At 40.1% G+C, this 17,280-nt stretch overlaps 2 protein-coding genes across 3 annotated transcripts in view; one reads left to right on the top strand and one right to left on the bottom strand.

Annotated features, from left to right (window-relative positions):
- The window catches only part of LOC134744246 (electron transfer flavoprotein regulatory factor 1), a 225,484-nt gene that overhangs the window by 1,916 nt on the left and 206,288 nt on the right, over positions 1-17,280 (bottom strand). The window lies entirely within an intron of this gene.
- The window catches only part of LOC134743414 (cilia- and flagella-associated protein 44), a 34,291-nt gene that overhangs the window by 1,090 nt on the left and 15,921 nt on the right, over positions 1-17,280 (top strand). Inside the window, exons 3-29 of one of the 2 annotated variants that reach the window (XM_063676806.1) lie at positions 118-280; positions 849-1,003; positions 1,479-1,642; positions 2,333-2,463; positions 2,958-3,062; positions 3,678-3,827; positions 3,953-4,012; positions 4,625-4,791; positions 5,209-5,284; positions 6,080-6,256; positions 6,698-6,889; positions 6,988-7,130; positions 8,713-8,840; positions 9,143-9,323; positions 9,597-9,762; positions 9,902-10,005; positions 10,464-10,569; positions 10,823-10,995; positions 11,650-11,859; positions 12,175-12,285; positions 12,421-12,459; positions 12,801-12,969; positions 14,079-14,252; positions 14,938-15,135; positions 15,732-15,864; positions 16,452-16,551; positions 16,797-17,019. In XM_063676806.1, coding sequence (XP_063532876.1) covers positions 118-280; positions 849-1,003; positions 1,479-1,642; positions 2,333-2,463; positions 2,958-3,062; positions 3,678-3,827; positions 3,953-4,012; positions 4,625-4,791; positions 5,209-5,284; positions 6,080-6,256; positions 6,698-6,889; positions 6,988-7,130; positions 8,713-8,840; positions 9,143-9,323; positions 9,597-9,762; positions 9,902-10,005; positions 10,464-10,569; positions 10,823-10,995; positions 11,650-11,859; positions 12,175-12,285; positions 12,421-12,459; positions 12,801-12,969; positions 14,079-14,252; positions 14,938-15,135; positions 15,732-15,864; positions 16,452-16,551; positions 16,797-17,019 — 3,898 coding nt within the window. The remainder of the gene's footprint in view (positions 1-117; positions 281-848; positions 1,004-1,478; positions 1,643-2,332; positions 2,464-2,957; positions 3,063-3,677; positions 3,828-3,952; positions 4,013-4,624; positions 4,792-5,208; positions 5,285-6,079; positions 6,257-6,697; positions 6,890-6,987; positions 7,131-8,712; positions 8,841-9,142; positions 9,324-9,596; positions 9,763-9,901; positions 10,006-10,463; positions 10,570-10,822; positions 10,996-11,649; positions 11,860-12,174; positions 12,286-12,420; positions 12,460-12,800; positions 12,970-14,078; positions 14,253-14,937; positions 15,136-15,731; positions 15,865-16,451; positions 16,552-16,796; positions 17,020-17,280) is intronic. The other variant, XM_063676811.1, reaches the window with a different exon arrangement.

Here is a 17,280-nt window from a genome sequence, read left to right as displayed (position 1 = left end):
TAACCCAGTTAGTATAATTTACCCTTGTAACCTGGGTAACTCCAGGTTTAACCGGTGAACCCCGGGTTAGTGAATGGTGCATACTTTTATTACCTTTACTTCTTGACTCTTACCCAGACATTCTTATGGCTACGACTGCCATAAGTACTTCAATCTGTGCGCGTGTGATGAAACAGTGGTTTGTTGGGCGGCTGGCAGCATCGTCACGTTTCTGGACGTCGAAACTAAGCAGACCTGGTTCCGAAGGAGCACAACTGGCGGCTCTATTGGACATATGACCGTAAGAAAATTCCTTACGCTACTATTATGATTCCTTGAATTTATAACTGAAGTCGATTTCGAGTATCTGGTCACATACATACTTCCAAGAAAAATCAGTCGAGCTATATTGTATAGTATGAATTTTCTCAAATAGGCCTCAGACCCTAACTTAAACAAAAGCCTTTGTTTCTTTTATGGAGAGGCGTCTTAGTCGCTTGCCGAGCGCGTGCCAAAAGCAACCATGTCGCTAAAAAGCAACTATCGTGAATAGTATTAAGGTTCAAATTTATGTAACAGCCCAATCTAAGATAACGAGTTTAGGTAATGAAGGAAGATCGGTTGCCTGTGTGTGGCCTCAGAATGAGCTGTTACATAAATTTGATCCATATAAATAGGCCGGTAAAAAATTTTTTTAAACGAGTTTGTTCCCGTTCAGTCAGTAGCGGTAGCGGTAGCATTGGTAACCGCTGAACAAAAGAAACAAAGGCTTTTGTTTAACAGAGTTAAGTTGTGAAGCGTAAAAATCATTTAAGAAAATTTATACTATATTTATAATACGTTACACATTATAAAAATGTTGCTTCTAGAGTTACAGAACGGACCCCAATTACCGAATAGCCATAGCCGAGGGCAAGGAGGGCAACCGCGAGCCCCTGATACTGCTGTACTTCTGGCCGCAGATGGAGATCGACGCCGTGCTACGCGATGGCACCACTAATGCATACTCTATACTAGATTTTAGGTAGGTAGTTTAAGAGCGGCTTTTGGCTTTTGTTATTTAAAAAGTTAAACTAATATTTTATAGCTGTTGGAATTCCTTGTATAAATAAAAATATACGTCAAGTGGCGGGGCCTCCACGGATGGTCATCGCGAATTTTGCGCGTGTTAGAAACTTGATCATTTCTCAAAAAAAAGTGTATCGATGATTAATTTGACCGTTAGGGAACGCCATCCTTGTTTATTTACAAATGCATCTTGCAAGAGTGAGCAAGCAAGGAATAGTTGTAGCGGTTTTATTTTAGGCGCGAAATACGAAGTCGCACAGGGACCGGGAGCCGGTCTCCGCCACTCACGGGCTTGTTATGACGGAACCGGCACCCGGTTCGCCGCATTCGCCGCCAATTAGCGGAGTGTATATATTTAAAAATGGCCGCGCCATTTCTCCTACCGTTAATCCGGAGGGCGCTGCCACCTGATGTATAAATTTTAATTTCAGTCCCGACGGTGAACTCCTAGCATCAGTAGGCAAGGAACCGGACTACAATATCACGATATGGAACTGGAAGCGACACAAAATTCTGCTGCGCACGAGCGCGTTCACTTTCGACGTGAATGTAGTCAAGTTCTCACCATATTGCCCGGGACAGCTGACCACTGCAGGTAATTGGGGCATTTTCTATGAAAAGGGACCTTATTGTCGATGGCGCTTACGCCGCACAGCTTCGCACGGCATTGTATTTATATCGGAGCATCGTTATTAATGGCGTAAGCACCATCGACAATAAGGTCCCTTTTTATAGAAAATACCACAATTGTAGAGTGTGACGTTAAAGTTGATCGCAACGTCTGCGATGGTTGTAAAGTCCTATACCAGAGCGGCATCTTCTGCTACAGCAATCACAAATATGATGAGAGTCCCGAGGAGGAGGTCTGGCACTCTCGTGGGCACTCTGGCAGTACGGAGTATTATTTGTCTAAGATTCTCCAACCAGTCCAACCATGTTATTTTTAATTCAATATCGACTCTCAGTGACCGTAACGTTCACTTATCATTTTGTTAGGAGCGTTTCGCGAAAGTACTTTGACTATCATTTCTGACTTTTGTATTGCTTTAATGCAGTGGGTCCCATATAGACATTTGATCCCAAAAAACAAACCTGATCGAAGTGATCGATTGATACCATTAATAAAAATAAATCATCTAGCCTATTGTTAATTTCGAAGCAAGGCATCATCAAAAGGTTTAACAGTTTTGAATGATTCACGGTCCATACGAGTATCCCGGTTGATATAAGTATATTAAAAGGCTTATATTTATAATTTATATAGCTAATGATTCAAAGTTTTCAGGTGCTGCACACATCAAATTTTGGAAAATGGCTCGCACATTTACCGGACTAAAGTTGAAAGGAGAACTTGGTAGGTTCGGTAAAACTGAGATTTGCGACGTGCTGGGCGTATATCCTATGCCTGATGAGAAGGTCAGTTGAATTTCTTTCTTTTCGTTTTAACGCTCTAACGGAGATCGACGACAAATGCCATTTCGCTTCTGCTTTCTTTTTTTCTTAAGCTCTCTCGTGATATATGTTTTTCTACCCAACATTTACCATGTTGCCATTTAGAAAAATGCCCTTTTTTGCGCACATTATATTGCAGATATTTCTTATTATTTTCATTTCAAGTAACTTCCATTTTACTACTCGTGTTCACTGGCGGAAAGACTTACCCACTGCAAAACAGCAATAGAATATTTCAAAATTAAATGGTCTTCAGAAATAATTATAGTTAGACCAAGAAAAGTCTGCAGAGATTTTGACAGCACACGCAGTGCCAGTGTTATTTATACGTCATAATTTCATAGAAGTTTGACGTTTAAAATAACACCTGCACTGCGTGTGCTGTGAAATCTCTGCGTACTTTTCTTGGTTTAACTCTAAGTAGATAGGTACCTAAAGTATTTTTTGATGGCATGCAGGTACTCTCGGGCTGCGAGTGGGGCAACGTTCTGGTCTGGGAGGCTGGGCTCGTCAAAGTAGAAGTGACTAAACGTGGCAGGAAAACGTGTCACAAGGCACCAATCGTTAGTATCTATATCTACTAACATTTTTCTGATACTTTCACTAAGTTAGTCTGGGCGTTCTCCGCAAATCGAAGCTATGATAGGCACCATATAAATACCACACATAGGGTTACCAGACGTCAGGAATTTTCCTGACTTGTCACGAATTTTCGATTTTTCGCCTTTGTCAGGAATGTGGACAGAACACGAAAATGTCAGGATTTTTTTTTAATTAAGAGGCTCCTTTTATAAAGTACAGTTCCACTCCACTAAACTTAAAACTTCGTAATTATTTATTGAAATTGTTTTAATCAGACACTAGCTAGAATTGGAATATGGGCCTTGTTGCCTGATTTAAATTCTAAATAAATAAATAGTCATTTTGCGTGTTACTTTCACCTATCTATATGTTTGTAATAAAACCTTAGAACTTCTCGATGTACTTTCTGGGTTTCTATTGACCTAGAACACACAATTCGAATCGCATCAAACTACTAGCTAATCTGGTGATCAGAATAGTGCTGATGGTGAGACCAGTTGGGATTCAATTCAACGGACCTCCTCACTCCTCATTAGGTATACTCATAACTTTAGTAGTTAATCAACTTGATCATCTCAATTTCTTGAATCTTCCAGATCCAATTCATGTTAAGCCCAGCAGGGGACGAAGTAACCACTATAGCTCGCGACGGTTGCATCCGCGCGTGGTACTGGGACACTGTGGAGCAGGCAGACCCGCCTGAAGACGACCCTTACGTGGAGCTCAACCCCGTTGCAGAAACTTGCGTATGTTGCAATATTTTGACACATTTAGATTTAGGACCTACTTAGAAGAGGAAGGAAGACATTATCTTATTTAATATATAAAATCTGGTATCTTTTGTTTTCTGATTGTCTGTTTTATTTTGTAGGTGCCAGGGTGCCAAATAATGTGTCTAAAACAACAGAAGGACTTTTATTGGTACGCTCAAGTGAGTTGAGAACATAATATTAATGACGACTATACCTACCTTTCGCGTCGAATAATGGCTTTTTTGTATGGAGTAGCAAACTGCTGCCATGTTTTAAACAAGTAAAAGTATTTTTCTTTAGTTATTATTTCAATTAACCGAAAGACACTTGAACGAACTGTCACAGTAGGGACTATCATAAATAGAAATAGTAAAATAATCACATGTTAGTCCTAGTTGCACATTTTGATATCAACGATAAACACTAAGGCTTCGAGCAACACGGAAGGGAGACGACATTCGTACTATTTCCCCTCTGCCGAAGCATAGGCACAACTGTTCCTATGGCGGTGCGTGTTGTGACTCGTCCGTACACAAAAAGAGATCGAGATGTGCAAGATTTGTCTTTGACGTGTGTCATTTTCTATATATTTGTGTCGTCATTACAGATTGGATTTTATATGTAGTGAGTGAGAAGTGCGTCTGTGCACGTTTCCCCCCGCAAAAAATGGCAGAATGATTTGTACGGTAAGATATCGCTTGGGATCCTCTCTTCCAACGTGTCGAAAGCCGGTGTTGCTCGAAGCACTAAGGCAATCAGTATAACACTTTAATTTATATTGTCTATATAAGGACGGCAACGGCGGCGTATGGTGTGTGGACACAGAAATCGATAAGATAGAATGCGCACACCGAAAGGTATACACGAGTCACGCGGGCGGCGTCGTGGCTATGGCGGCGCTCCGTGGTCACCCTGTTCTTGTGACGGCTGGGGAAGATGGCGCCCTACACGCCTACAGGTACCGATAACATAGATACTGATGTGTCGCTGGAGAGTTTCCAATTTTTTCAAGGGAATTTTTTAAAAACATATGACTGTATGGAGATTAAAAGTTTCCGTTTCCAAAATAGAAATTAACATGACGCAAAAATCCGCAAATCACCCATTTGTCAACGATCATGACAGTGAGGTCATCCTGGGTAGCCATTGGGTAGCATTGAAGTGGCACATGTGTCTCTAAATCTTACTTATATTATTATATCCTTTCGTCTAAAAGCCCGTCTAGGAGCCCCCATCATCTGCACTATTTTGAGCTTGATACTGTTTTAGCAGCGAATTTGGAAGTGTTAACTTCAGACTCCAATCATTGAATTGGTATCATCGTCCTAGAAAGCTGTGTGTACATTATATACCTAAGTACAATTACCTTCTACAGCACGGAGACCCATACACTGCTGGCCAGATACGTCTTTCTGAAGCCTGTGACCTGCATGTTTTATCCTCCCATCGATGTAAGTTTGTGAGAATCATAAACTTTTGATCGTATTAACGCTTCAACCGTTTAAAGGTCTTCCACGAGAATGTCCCTTACGAAACTGCGTTCTTCTAATAGTTCTGAAAAGGCTGAGAAAATGATATTGGGTCTGGTAATATTTCATGACTGCTAACAGTGCTAACAAATTGGCAGTATATTCTTGAGCTTTACGGATTTGATTGAATTGGCTGCCATACAAGGCAAAAGCATTTCGTAAGGGACATTCTCGTGGAATGCACCTAAAGTGAACTAAATGTTTTTGTTCAAAACAGAACCCTTATAGGATCACTTTGCTGTCCGTCCGTCCGTTTGTCAAGACCCTTTATCTCGGGAACGCGTGCGCGGAGGTATCGAGTTGAAACTTTAAACATATAGGTCCACAGTCCCTTGAAGCTGTGGAAAAATCAAACTTTCATAGTTAACGTGAAAAAAAGATACGGCCGTTTATGCCGCAAAAAACGTACCTATATATTTCGACACTTTAAGGGAATCAAAATTTATAGGGTATTTCCCGTTGACCTAGAACTATTAAATTTGACAAGTAATATCGTCTTACCTACACTACAAAAGTACAGGGAATTATGTCAAAATTATAAATTTGTAAAAAATAAATTACATAAGAAATAAGCTAAATTTATACGGAACCCTCGGTGAGCGGATCCGCGACTAACGATTTTTTACTGTAGTACGATAAATATTCATTTATTATTTCGTAGAGGCTACTGGCAGCATGACATTAAGCCACCAAAAATCTTCTATTTTCATTATTCAGGTGGACCCAACATCCCGGATAATCATGCTGGGTTTCGAAGACGGTATCATGCGCACGCTGCTGCTGCACCCGGAGAGATTAGAAACCATCACCAGCCAGCTCAATATAGACGTGCATTCCTCTCTCACCATCCATAGTGACACCTCGCTGCACCCTGACGTCATCGATTTGATCTCGGTAAATATGTAACGAATACCCAGCCAATGTACCTAACATCGTACATTCCTTCTTAACATTCACATTGACCCGTCACTGCACCCTGAATAAATTATCTATTTGGTCGCGATCTCAATCAAGGTTTCTCGAGGATTTTCGATCTCGATCTCAGATTGTCTCAAGGATTCCATGATGCGAATATTATCAGTAAACCTATTAAATTTTATTCACAAATTTAATGTGAATTGAAATATAAATTTTTAAATCTAATTTAGTAATTTTTAGTAAAAGACTAAGAGCCACATTCGATTCTTAAAATAGGCGAATGAAAAGTGAAATTAGTATCTATATTTAGGTAGGAATTTTAAATTAAATTACGCGAACAGCTTCATATACGGCGAAGCGATGCCTATTCCAGTGCTTATAATGTAAGTAGTAGGTATTAATTTTCAATGGTTTCAGCTGCTAAAGCCGCATTCGAAAGCCATAAACCAAATATCGATAAACAACCAGCGGACATTATTGGTGACTTGCTCTAAGGAAGAGACTATATTTATGTACAAACTCAATATGGGCGCGCCATTCACTTTGGAAAGACTGGGGCTCATCAAGACACCGAACAATATTGTGTATATGACATGGAAACCTGAAGAGGTATTCAACACGTTAAAAATGAGTTTTGATACAATAAAGTTTGGTGTCATGGTTCATACATAGATTTTATAATCTCTAACTGAACATAAAAATTTTAGGAACACGTGCTGCTGCTTTGCGGTCAAGTGGGATTCATTATGGAAGCTGTGCTTCCACAGGTTAAAGTGCGAAAATACGCAGAAATTACCACATTCAAACTGGATTTTGTTTCCTATAAGGAGATTCTCGTAAAAAAGCAATAGTAAGTCCATCAGAAGCAGGCCTCCTTCACTCGCTCAAAGCCACGCGCTATATGCCTACCGCTCGGCGTATCGTCGACGATATAATCGACAGAGGGCCGCCGAACGCCCGCCTGAGCGCTCGCACCACACGTTTCCCGCGCTTACGCTTCGAAATGCCGAAACCACGTAATTATTGTGCAGTAGATGGGTGTAAAAGTCAAAAAACAAAAGAAAATTTGTCGTTTTTTTAGGGTTCCTTACCCAAAGGGTAAAAACGGCACCCTATTACCAAAGATAGATATAACTCCGTAATAGATGGATACAGTCTAAGGAAAAAACGTGCCTCGAAAATCAAGAAAATTTGATTCTCGTTCAGAGGGCGCTACTAGTTTTGGCCTACAGTCGTATAGATGGCGTTGACGGTTTCGTTTGTTGTTATTTAACAATTTTAACGCATATCAGTGAAAGAACATGGGTCAAAATAATAAAAATAATTAATGCAAATAAAAAAGATCATTTATCTATATTTAAATACATTCTATCGTATTTTTATAAATCTTCATTTTTAGTTTTAAAGTGTGTCGACAGATGGCAGTGAATTTACTGGGGTTACAAAATTTACTATGACAATACCGCTCTAGTATAAGTTACTCTATGCTATTACTAAGACTCCGCTGCCGCTGTCCGTCTGTCACCAGGCTGTATCTCATGAACCGTGATAGCTAGACAGTTGAAATTTTCACAGATGATGTATTTCTGTTGCCGCTATAACAACAAATACTAAAAAGTACGGAACCCTCGGTGGGCGAGTCCGACTCGCACTTGGCCGGTTTTTTCATTTCCGAGAGACGAAGAAAGGTGAGTAGTATTTTAAATCTATCTTTATGAATTTTGTCACTATTTATTTCTTTGAACATAAGTAGATAAATCGTAAATTAAGGAGTTTTTTGAGTCAGGTATTATGAGTGTTGTTTTTAAATATTTGATTGACTAATATAAAATATGGTTGATTCGCAACATTCGTTTTATTACAATAATAACATAAGTAACAGTACAACCCTAGCGCATTCTTACGATGACGCGTTGGCACGTGGCTCGCACGGCGAGCAAGGCAGTCTCGACTCTTTGTGCGCATACTTATGGTACATTTCTTCTCGTCCTGAGCAGCAGGTATTATTATTAAGATTTTGTAGGCTTTTATAGAGTAGGTATTTTCGCTTTTGTATGGGAATGATGTATCTGTTACGTAGTAACTATTTATTAATCTGTGTCAGAAGTGATCAATAAAGAGGATTTTGAGTAAAAACGTATTTGGCGCTTATGATTGTATGATAGATGTAAATTGCGTTCGTTTTTTGTTTGGCAAAAGAAATAGATTCTTCAGCGGTGACTAGTTCTGGGGACCCCAAGAGACCCGAACAGGCTCCAACTATTATCGGGGATCGGGACTGTTGACAGAGTAGCGTACGGCGATTTATTGTGAAGATCTTTGGAGGACGTAGTCGTGCGGATATATCGATAGTTAAAAATATACTTCAAACCACGGTGGATAGCCAAGGTCATTTTTTTGGTTTCGTGTCATTTTTATTATTTGGTTGGCAGTATGCGCTATCGCCCTTTCCCCGAAGAAGAAGATCTAGCCAGCATCGACGAAGAGGCTCTGAAGGCTAAGGACGAAGGTGGGGGCAAGGACGATGAAGAGGATGAGTGGATTGGGGAAATACAGCTAAGTAAGTTGTTCGGGAAACGTTTGGGTCCTAATTCCTTACTTACGTATCATTGATTTCTGCCCGTTCCCCAACAAAAGTCGTCTAAATTCCAAAAGCCTCTTTAATTTAATTAACAAAAGAACATAACCGATATTAAACCACCTAGATCCTAAATTGTATAGGCCGATTAATCATTCTATCTTTACAAGTTGTGTGAATTTATACGTAAGTTATGCACTTATGCAACGCATTGTAAAATAAGTATAGATTTCGTGGTATTCAAAAATGTTACAGTATCTTTTCTTCCTTGTCACAAATTCTAGTGGAAAGCGAAAGCATGCTAGGGACCACGATTACCTGGGCCGAGTACTGCGACGAAGGTATATGGGTAGTTCAGAAGGGGACCGGTGCGTTGTTGCTGGTGAAGCCTGGTGTGAACAAGATCTTAAAATACGGCCCTATACCCGGTGCTTGGTGTGATGATATTACGGCGTTGCAGTTTGTGTAAGTTTCATTGAACTTTCGTTTGCTCAAAATGACATGCCATTTGTTTGATATCTGTCAACTGTAAAATAGTTATAGATCCCATCGCCACCAAAAAGGTGCCATTGTCGCGCGCGCAGCTAACAGCCATAGTATTTCAAAGGTAAGACATGGAAGTAGGGCAAAAAGGCAAAGATAGATAGTTAATTCAAGGAAAGAGCGCCTTCGGCTTAAGAAAGCCTAATTTATACTACCTACTGTCCCTACTACTACTACTACTATTATTTTTTGCAGCTGCGATCACCGTTACTTGATAATAGGAACAAATACAGGGTACATTCAAGTGCTAAGAATGCCAACAGAGGAGGAAGATTCAGACGAGCACCATTACATGACGTGGTTTACCGCTATGCAGAGGCTGCTTAAGGAACTTAAAGGCCGGCGTTTGGCTAAAGAAGAGGTACATTTATACATTACTGATATTTTATTAATGGTCACTCATCAAAAAATATCTGGATTTCTTCCTCGTGTGTGTCTAAATAAATAAGGTATACCTGTCTGTTTTGATTCTGCCACAAACTCGTTTTTACCATTTTCAGCCACAACCCACGCCACGCATCGACTTCATAGATAATTACTATCTGCCGATGCATAATCGGTACACTGGAGCCATCACCTGTCTGGCCTTTAGTTCGGATGGACAGTAAGGATTTAAAATTTATTTATAATCTCTACCTGTAACTCACCTTAATCGTCCTGCCTCAGATTTTCAAACATCGAAGTATCCTTGTTGATATTTGGTGATTGTAACGCTACACCAATTTAAGATCACGTGTAGTTATGGGACTAAGTATGACGCTTCCTCTGTCCTCCGTCCACGAGTCTTCACAACTTTTTTGGGTGGAGATGATGGAACATACGTCGAAGGGTGTTGAGGTTGCGTTGAGTTCACCACCAACATCTTCTTTATTTAAATCCGTTGTGTTTGGCTTTTTCGCTGTGTAAAAAAAATATAGGTGATGTTTTCTCATTCATGCCCCTCTCCCGCATCGTGATCATTCGTGATATTTTTCTGATCGTAAAGGATTATACATGACGATTTCTTTCTTGTATTGTAGCACATTTAAATTCCGTATTTTCGCGACTGACTAATATTTTCAGACGATTTTACACTTGCGGTGCTGATGGCAATATTTTCTCCTACATCATCAACTTCTCCGAACCACTGATTCCAACACCAGAACTACCACCTGTTCCAGAGATGCCGGTATGATAGATTATATGTTAAAATAAGTTGGTATAACTCAACAAAACTAGCTGTATGATGAATGTCCTGTATTCATCATAGGATCAGAGGACCTATCGCAAAACTCGGAGATCGATATTTCGTTATCTGACTCTCTACTTGCATATCGAACGATAGAGACAGATAACGAATTTCATTTTTCGCAATAAACCTTCTGTATGATCGAATTGAGTTTAAGTATTATTAACAGATTTTTATTGGTTTATGCCTGTAGAAAACCGAAAAAGTAAAGGAGCCAAGCACCGTCGACGGTGAACTGATGTCGCATGAGGAACTCAAGCAGAAAGAGGAATACGACAAGATGATGTCGATCGCCAACGCACACAAGAAACGAGTGCGGGACCAGCTGGCTGAACTCGCGTTTGAGTACAGCAAGCTTATCAAGGCGTATGTATTACGACTGCTCTACGGCTTTACTGTATATGTATTTTATAAATTTTAAGTTTTGTTGTACTTACTAACACCTTCTTCTTCTTCTTCATTTCCTGTTACCCCCTGCTGGAGTGTAGGGCTCGAATCTTGTTTTTCCATTGACTACGGTCTTGGGCAGCTTGGGTAACCTCCTCCCACCCCATCCCCAATACACCCAGCTCTTGCTCCACAGAACGACGCCAAGTAAATTTAGGGCGACCATGTTTCCGCTTGCCGGGCATCTTCCAGGTCAGGGCCACTTTGGATAGGTGGGTGTCAGGCTTCCTGAGGATATGTCCAATCCAATGCCATTTCAGTCCGGTTATTCTCCATAAGTGAGCGTTTGTAATCCAGTTAGGCCAAAAGATGCGAAGGATTTGCCTTAAGCATTTGTTCACAAACACTTGGAGCTTCGTCATTGGATCTTTGCGGACAAACCAGGTTTCGCACCCGTACAGCAGCACGGCCTTTACATTGGAATTTAAGATCCTTACTTTGGTTCTTCTCGTCAGGGTAGAGACTTATTAACACTATATGGATCAAAATGATTTGAAATAAATAATTGAATTGAATATGGTTTAAAATTATATAGCGATCTAGTTATGAATATTTACACAACCCATGTTTCAGTAACAAGCTCTTACCGGTATCTCAACAAATCGACGTGACTCTAGACCCGAGGCCCCTAGTGGTGCAGGAGAACGAATTAGAAGCAGCTAAAGCCCTGACCATCAGAAAACTGGCGCACCAACTGGAAGCTTCGGACCTGGCTTATACGAAGATGCACTCGCGGAACATCATACAGTTGGACGTCTTTCCCTTTATCTTGAAGGCCATCAGGTTAGTTTTACTGAAAAAAAGTCTAAATAAGCCTATAATCAAATAAACCTAAAATAAAAAATCAGTTTATTTGACAGCAAAATAGATTTAGAGACTTCAACATTCAGCCCAGGGAATCTCTTAGAGTCAGACTAAGCGGACTCTGCAGCGATTTTGACAGCCCAGTATGCAAGTGTTATTTTAAACCTCCAACTTCTATGAAATTATGACGTTTAAAATAACTCTTGCCCCAAATATGCCATACATATCCATTTAGCATCAAGTCTACCCTTTGTACATATTTGTTTTTACAATAAAGTATTCGATTTATTTTAGAGACCCTGAAGTCATTATAAGACCGCTGAGGCAGAAGAATTTGTCTGCAGATTTTTACGCGCAACTTGAAGAAGTTCATAAGATGATGGCTGAAGCTGCTTTGCGGGGGAGGTAAATCGGAAATACATTTGAACATATACATACTTGTATTCTTAGAAGTATTGGATGACATGGCAGCAATTAAGTTTGGAAGAAAGTGCGATGTACTTGTTATTTTTATTTCTCACCTTATTTCACGCAAACAAGGAACCTAAACGTCTTGGAACTAGAAGAGTCGAAACCGATGTAAGTACAACATAGATTAGCTTGTAAGCACGAAAAAAATTAAACGATATGAAATAGGTACTATCACTACATATATAGGTATTTACATGCATGCATGCATGAATAAATATCACGCATTACTCTGAAGTCATGGTGCGCTAACATCTGATGAATGCTATTTCCTAATTGTTCTGACAACTCACTCGGCCGTAACTACCCAATGTCTTGTTGGACAAGAGAAGGAGGAAGAAAGCAAAAGATTATTTCCGCAAATACGGCCATGTGAGTAGACGCCGTACCTATATGTTTCCCAGTCGTTTTTTTTTTCGAGTCTATAAATAAACGAATATAACTATACACAGGCGAGCAGAGTCAGTATCCCGCCGCGCTGCTACCCGCCGGCAGTCGATGGCAAAGCCAAGAGTGGCTTCGTTCCTTCTTGGCTTGCCTCCAAAATACCCGCATCCACTGAAGAAGGCGCTACGGAACTACCACCTGCGCTTGAACAGACATCACCTTCAGTTTGTCGAAGTAAGTTATACATATTTATTTATTTATTTATTTTCCTCCTCCTCGCGTCGTGTTCCTGATTGCTAAGGGTCGTGAAATCCCCGTGGAATCAGCTTCTCTTTGACGGTGTCCCGCCATCTGTGCCTGTTTTTGGCATCGTGAAGCGCGACGTGCAGTTGGGTGTCCAGGGTAGAACGGACTTGATCTGCCCACCTTATTGGGCTACGGCCTCTAGGTCGTTTGCCATCAACCTTGCCAGTAACTATGAGTTGTTCAAGATTATGACCTTCCTTCCTGGCTATGTGACCGAAAAACTCCAGTATCCTTTGTAGACAGATGGTTAAGTCTGGTTTTGATGTTGAGTTCGCGTAAGATCGACCTATTTCTGCGAAAAGCAATCCAAGGTATCAAGGTATAAGGTGTTTATTTTCAGACAATTACAGTCGATAGTTGTTAGTATTAACTTACAGGCTATGTTACGTTACAGTACAGTACACTTAATTACATAAATGATGTTATACTCATACTCATTTATTTATAATAATATTTCATATTACACGTCATAATTGGATTTATATAGATATTGTCATCTTCGTAAGTGCAATTCTATATCTAAGATACTAATTAGACCCAAAATTAAATGTAAGGGGTACACCGAGCTGCAGCTGCCCTTGCCCGTGTCGTGGAACGCACGCATAGGCAGCATCCGCCAGGGTGTAAGGACTATTGAGAGTTGATGGAAAATAAAAAGTCAACTAGGCTATTATGTGAAAGCGATGGAATAAATAATGGGCTATGGGATAAAACACTGTACGCCTGCCTAATCAAACGGTATGTAATTTTACTTACGGCAAATCGTGACTTGCCCCCACAAGATGGGTTCCCACAAAAAGAGACTAGGATGGCTGAAAGGCAACAATTACCATAAACCTGCCCTAGCCAATCGTCTGTGCTTGCAATAGCCAAATCAAAGGTGAAAATGCTGTGGATTGCCTATGTAAATGCATAAGAAAATATTTGAAATCCTGGTCACGGCACCAACTCAAAGGACTTATTAATACTTTGCCAGCTACTGAGGCATAAGATTTTTGTGATGTGATGAGATGAGACATTTCATTTTCCTGTTTCAGTGGCAAGGCCATCTTTCCCGCAAGCCCGATCCGCACGCCATGCCCCCAGGGGCAGAAGCTGCTCTAAAGGAAGCGGAGTCATCAATCGGCAACCGAGTACTAAAGACTCATCCCGACTATGTGGCGCCCCCGGGACATAATACTCAGTTGCGTGTATGTCTACTTAGAAAAGAGGTAAGAGTCAAAATTAAACTATAAACTGAAATAGATAACATACTCGTATCTAAATAAAAAGTGACTATAACTTTTATAACACCACAAAATATTTAACCCTTTAATGCATAGTGTAGAATGCAGCCTACACAACATAAACATTTAATTTTATACATAACGGCTTCGCACGGATGCAATGCTGAAGTATTATACATATAAACCTTCCTCTTTTATCACTCTTATCTATTAAAAAAAACGTTAGTTAGTTTTAAAGATCTAAGCTTACATAGGGACAGACAACAGAAAGAGACTGTTTTATTTCCGTCAAAAATCATAACTCAATAAAAAAAGTTGTAATATCAATCAATCAATATATCGTTTATTTCGAACAAAAGTCCATAATGTGTTAGTAACATACATACTAATACTTAAATCTAGAGTTAGTAGAAACAACATTAAAACCTTTTTTTACATAATGGGGCATGTAGCTGCACTCAGTGCTTTAGCTACGGCGAGTCCCACCGGTCGCCCAACGTGCACAGGGTGGTATACAAGCTGGCGCGTCATCGCTTCAACAGCGAGCTACACCGCTTCCTGATGTTGAATATGTAGCCTTATAAAATTGAGTCCATTTGCGCTACTTACCGGTGAACTATTTATTGGTGTGGGATATAACTAATAGTGCCAATGATCTTCTTTACCTCAGATATACGATACAAAGCACGCGTTCAACGAAAAAGTGGTAGAGCTGCGTAATCACAAGGTCCATCTTGTGAATTACATGAAGCAAATCGGCGAGCGGCTGGCTGAAATACGACTCGAAATCCCACCGAAGATGGTGCGCCCTCCACCCGCCATTCCCGATCTTGATGAACAGCTGGAATTCCCAGAAAAGAATTTAGAGGTAGGCAAGTGGTAATTTTCTAGAACTATCATAAAGGTCATGTATCCACACGGTTTTATTTAATCTCTGTTTTTAGGGTTCCGTACCAAAAAGGTACAAAAGGAACGACTTTGATAGCACACGCAGTGCAAGTGTTATTTTTAACGTTAAACTTCTATGAAATATGACGTATACGTCATAATCACACTTGCACTACGTATGCAATCAAAATCGTTGCACTTTTCTTGGTGTAACTCTAGTTACATGAGATAATTTAAAGTTTGTACGGAACCCTCGGTGCGCGAGTTAAACGAACTTGCACTAGACCGGTTTTATTTATCTCCAACGTCCGAACTTTTTCGACCGGCCGAACTTGAAAGACTTTTTCGAACTTTCGAACGAAAACGTTATCATTTTTGCTTGACGTAGATCTTTCCTAAGTTTTGCAACAAGTTTAAATCAAAGAGATTGTCAAGTTTCATTAGTTGTGATCCTTTTTCCTTTTTTTTAAGCGAAAAGGTCAAAGCATTTGGCAGATTACTTTTGTTCTTTTTAATGAGAAAATGATGATGAGAGAATGTCATATCCTTGTTTTTAACTAAACATGTCACTTCTAGGTAAAACCAGAAGTAAAACTCCCCACAGCCCGAGAAAGGACCAAGTCTAGAGCTACGTCAAAAGGTCCCTCCTTAACTTACCCGCAACCTCGAATTCGTCAACCAAGAGTTGCCAGATTCATTCCTCTTTCCGGTAAGTTGAATTTTTGTATTTTATTCATTTGTATAAAAAAATTATCAATTGGCGAGATTTTGCTAACTCGATCATCTGAAGAGGGTGGGAGAGAAGATCGAGCTGTGAAAAGAGCATATGTGGGGCACCCCGGCGGAAAACGTCCATCCGAGCGTCCCAGAGAGCTGGATTGACGAAGCTCTAAAATACCTGTCCGCCCTCGGAGTACCCAACTGGCTTAAAGTGGCGCCTTCTCTTGTGTCAGAGGTTTAATAGATCTACATAATACACGAAGATCATAAAGTATTAGAACATATAACATACATGATATCCGCTTAATGAACCCATTTTCACCTTATGTTCTAAATTTGTGGCTTTCCGTCACATCTTGTGCTTCAAGTGCAATAAGGTTATTATTTTTATCTGAAATTCCAACAGAAATTCTGATAGAAAGGTCCTTATTGCACATGAAGCATAAAGACCCTTCTCTAATGGAAAGCCACATTTTAAACTTGAAATACCAATCGCCGAAAATTTCGTACGTGCCTGTCTAAAATTCAAAATCTTTAGCAAAACCGAAATCGGTAAATTAAAGCATTTTTTTACAGAATCGCGCCCTCTGGCAGCATCTTGGGAATTGTTGAAAGCGAAACAAGATATGGAGTCTACACCGATGGAGGTGGAAATAAGGGAAAGGCGTATCGAAAGGTTTTGTCATATAAATAAGTAGATGATAGTTCTATAAGAATGTTTCTGTGTGTTTTGTTATCTATCAACTTTTGTTCGTCACTCATTGGCCTCATTGCCATCGATACATAAACATCATTATAAAGGAATATATTAAACATCAATTTTGTGGTCGTGGTCAATACTGATACGGCTGACGGAATAGGAATGCGACAAGAAATAGAGGATCGACCCATTAACATAATTCAGCATCCCAATCCTACCAGGCATCTGTACGAGCAAGACATGCTGCTCGCAGACGCAGAGGTTGCGGTCCAGAAGTTCGACTCCCGACTAAGGCAGCTGCAGCGCGAACGAATCAGGGTCCAGGAGAAGAATCAACTCCTGGAACTGACATTGTGTCAGCTCCACAGGGAGATGAATGTGCTCAACCGGTTTGAAGCACATGAGGATAGGTTGGCTGAGAGGGTCTACGTGAAACTGATGCAGGTGAGCATTGAGAAGATTGGCATTTCCAGATTTTGGAGAAAACGTACAGAGTGCGAGAAAAAGATCATTTTTGACAAACTTTTTTTTGATGCCAATCGATCCCATTCCTATCGAGGATCAAAAGCTTGTATGGGACCAAAAAAAATTCCAGCTAGAAAAGCCACAAATCGAGGAAAACTTTTCCCATACAATTTGTATGAAAATGAAAACTTTTATTTTTCTACTGGTACTGTTCATGAGAGAGAGAGCCTACTAATTAAA

Source organism: Cydia strobilella, chromosome 1, assembly GCF_947568885.1.
Source record: "Cydia strobilella chromosome 1, ilCydStro3.1, whole genome shotgun sequence".
NCBI lineage: Eukaryota > Metazoa > Arthropoda > Insecta > Lepidoptera > Tortricidae > Cydia > Cydia strobilella.
The sequence above is the reverse complement of the archived record's forward strand: the minus strand, read 5'-3'. Positions and strand labels throughout refer to the sequence as shown.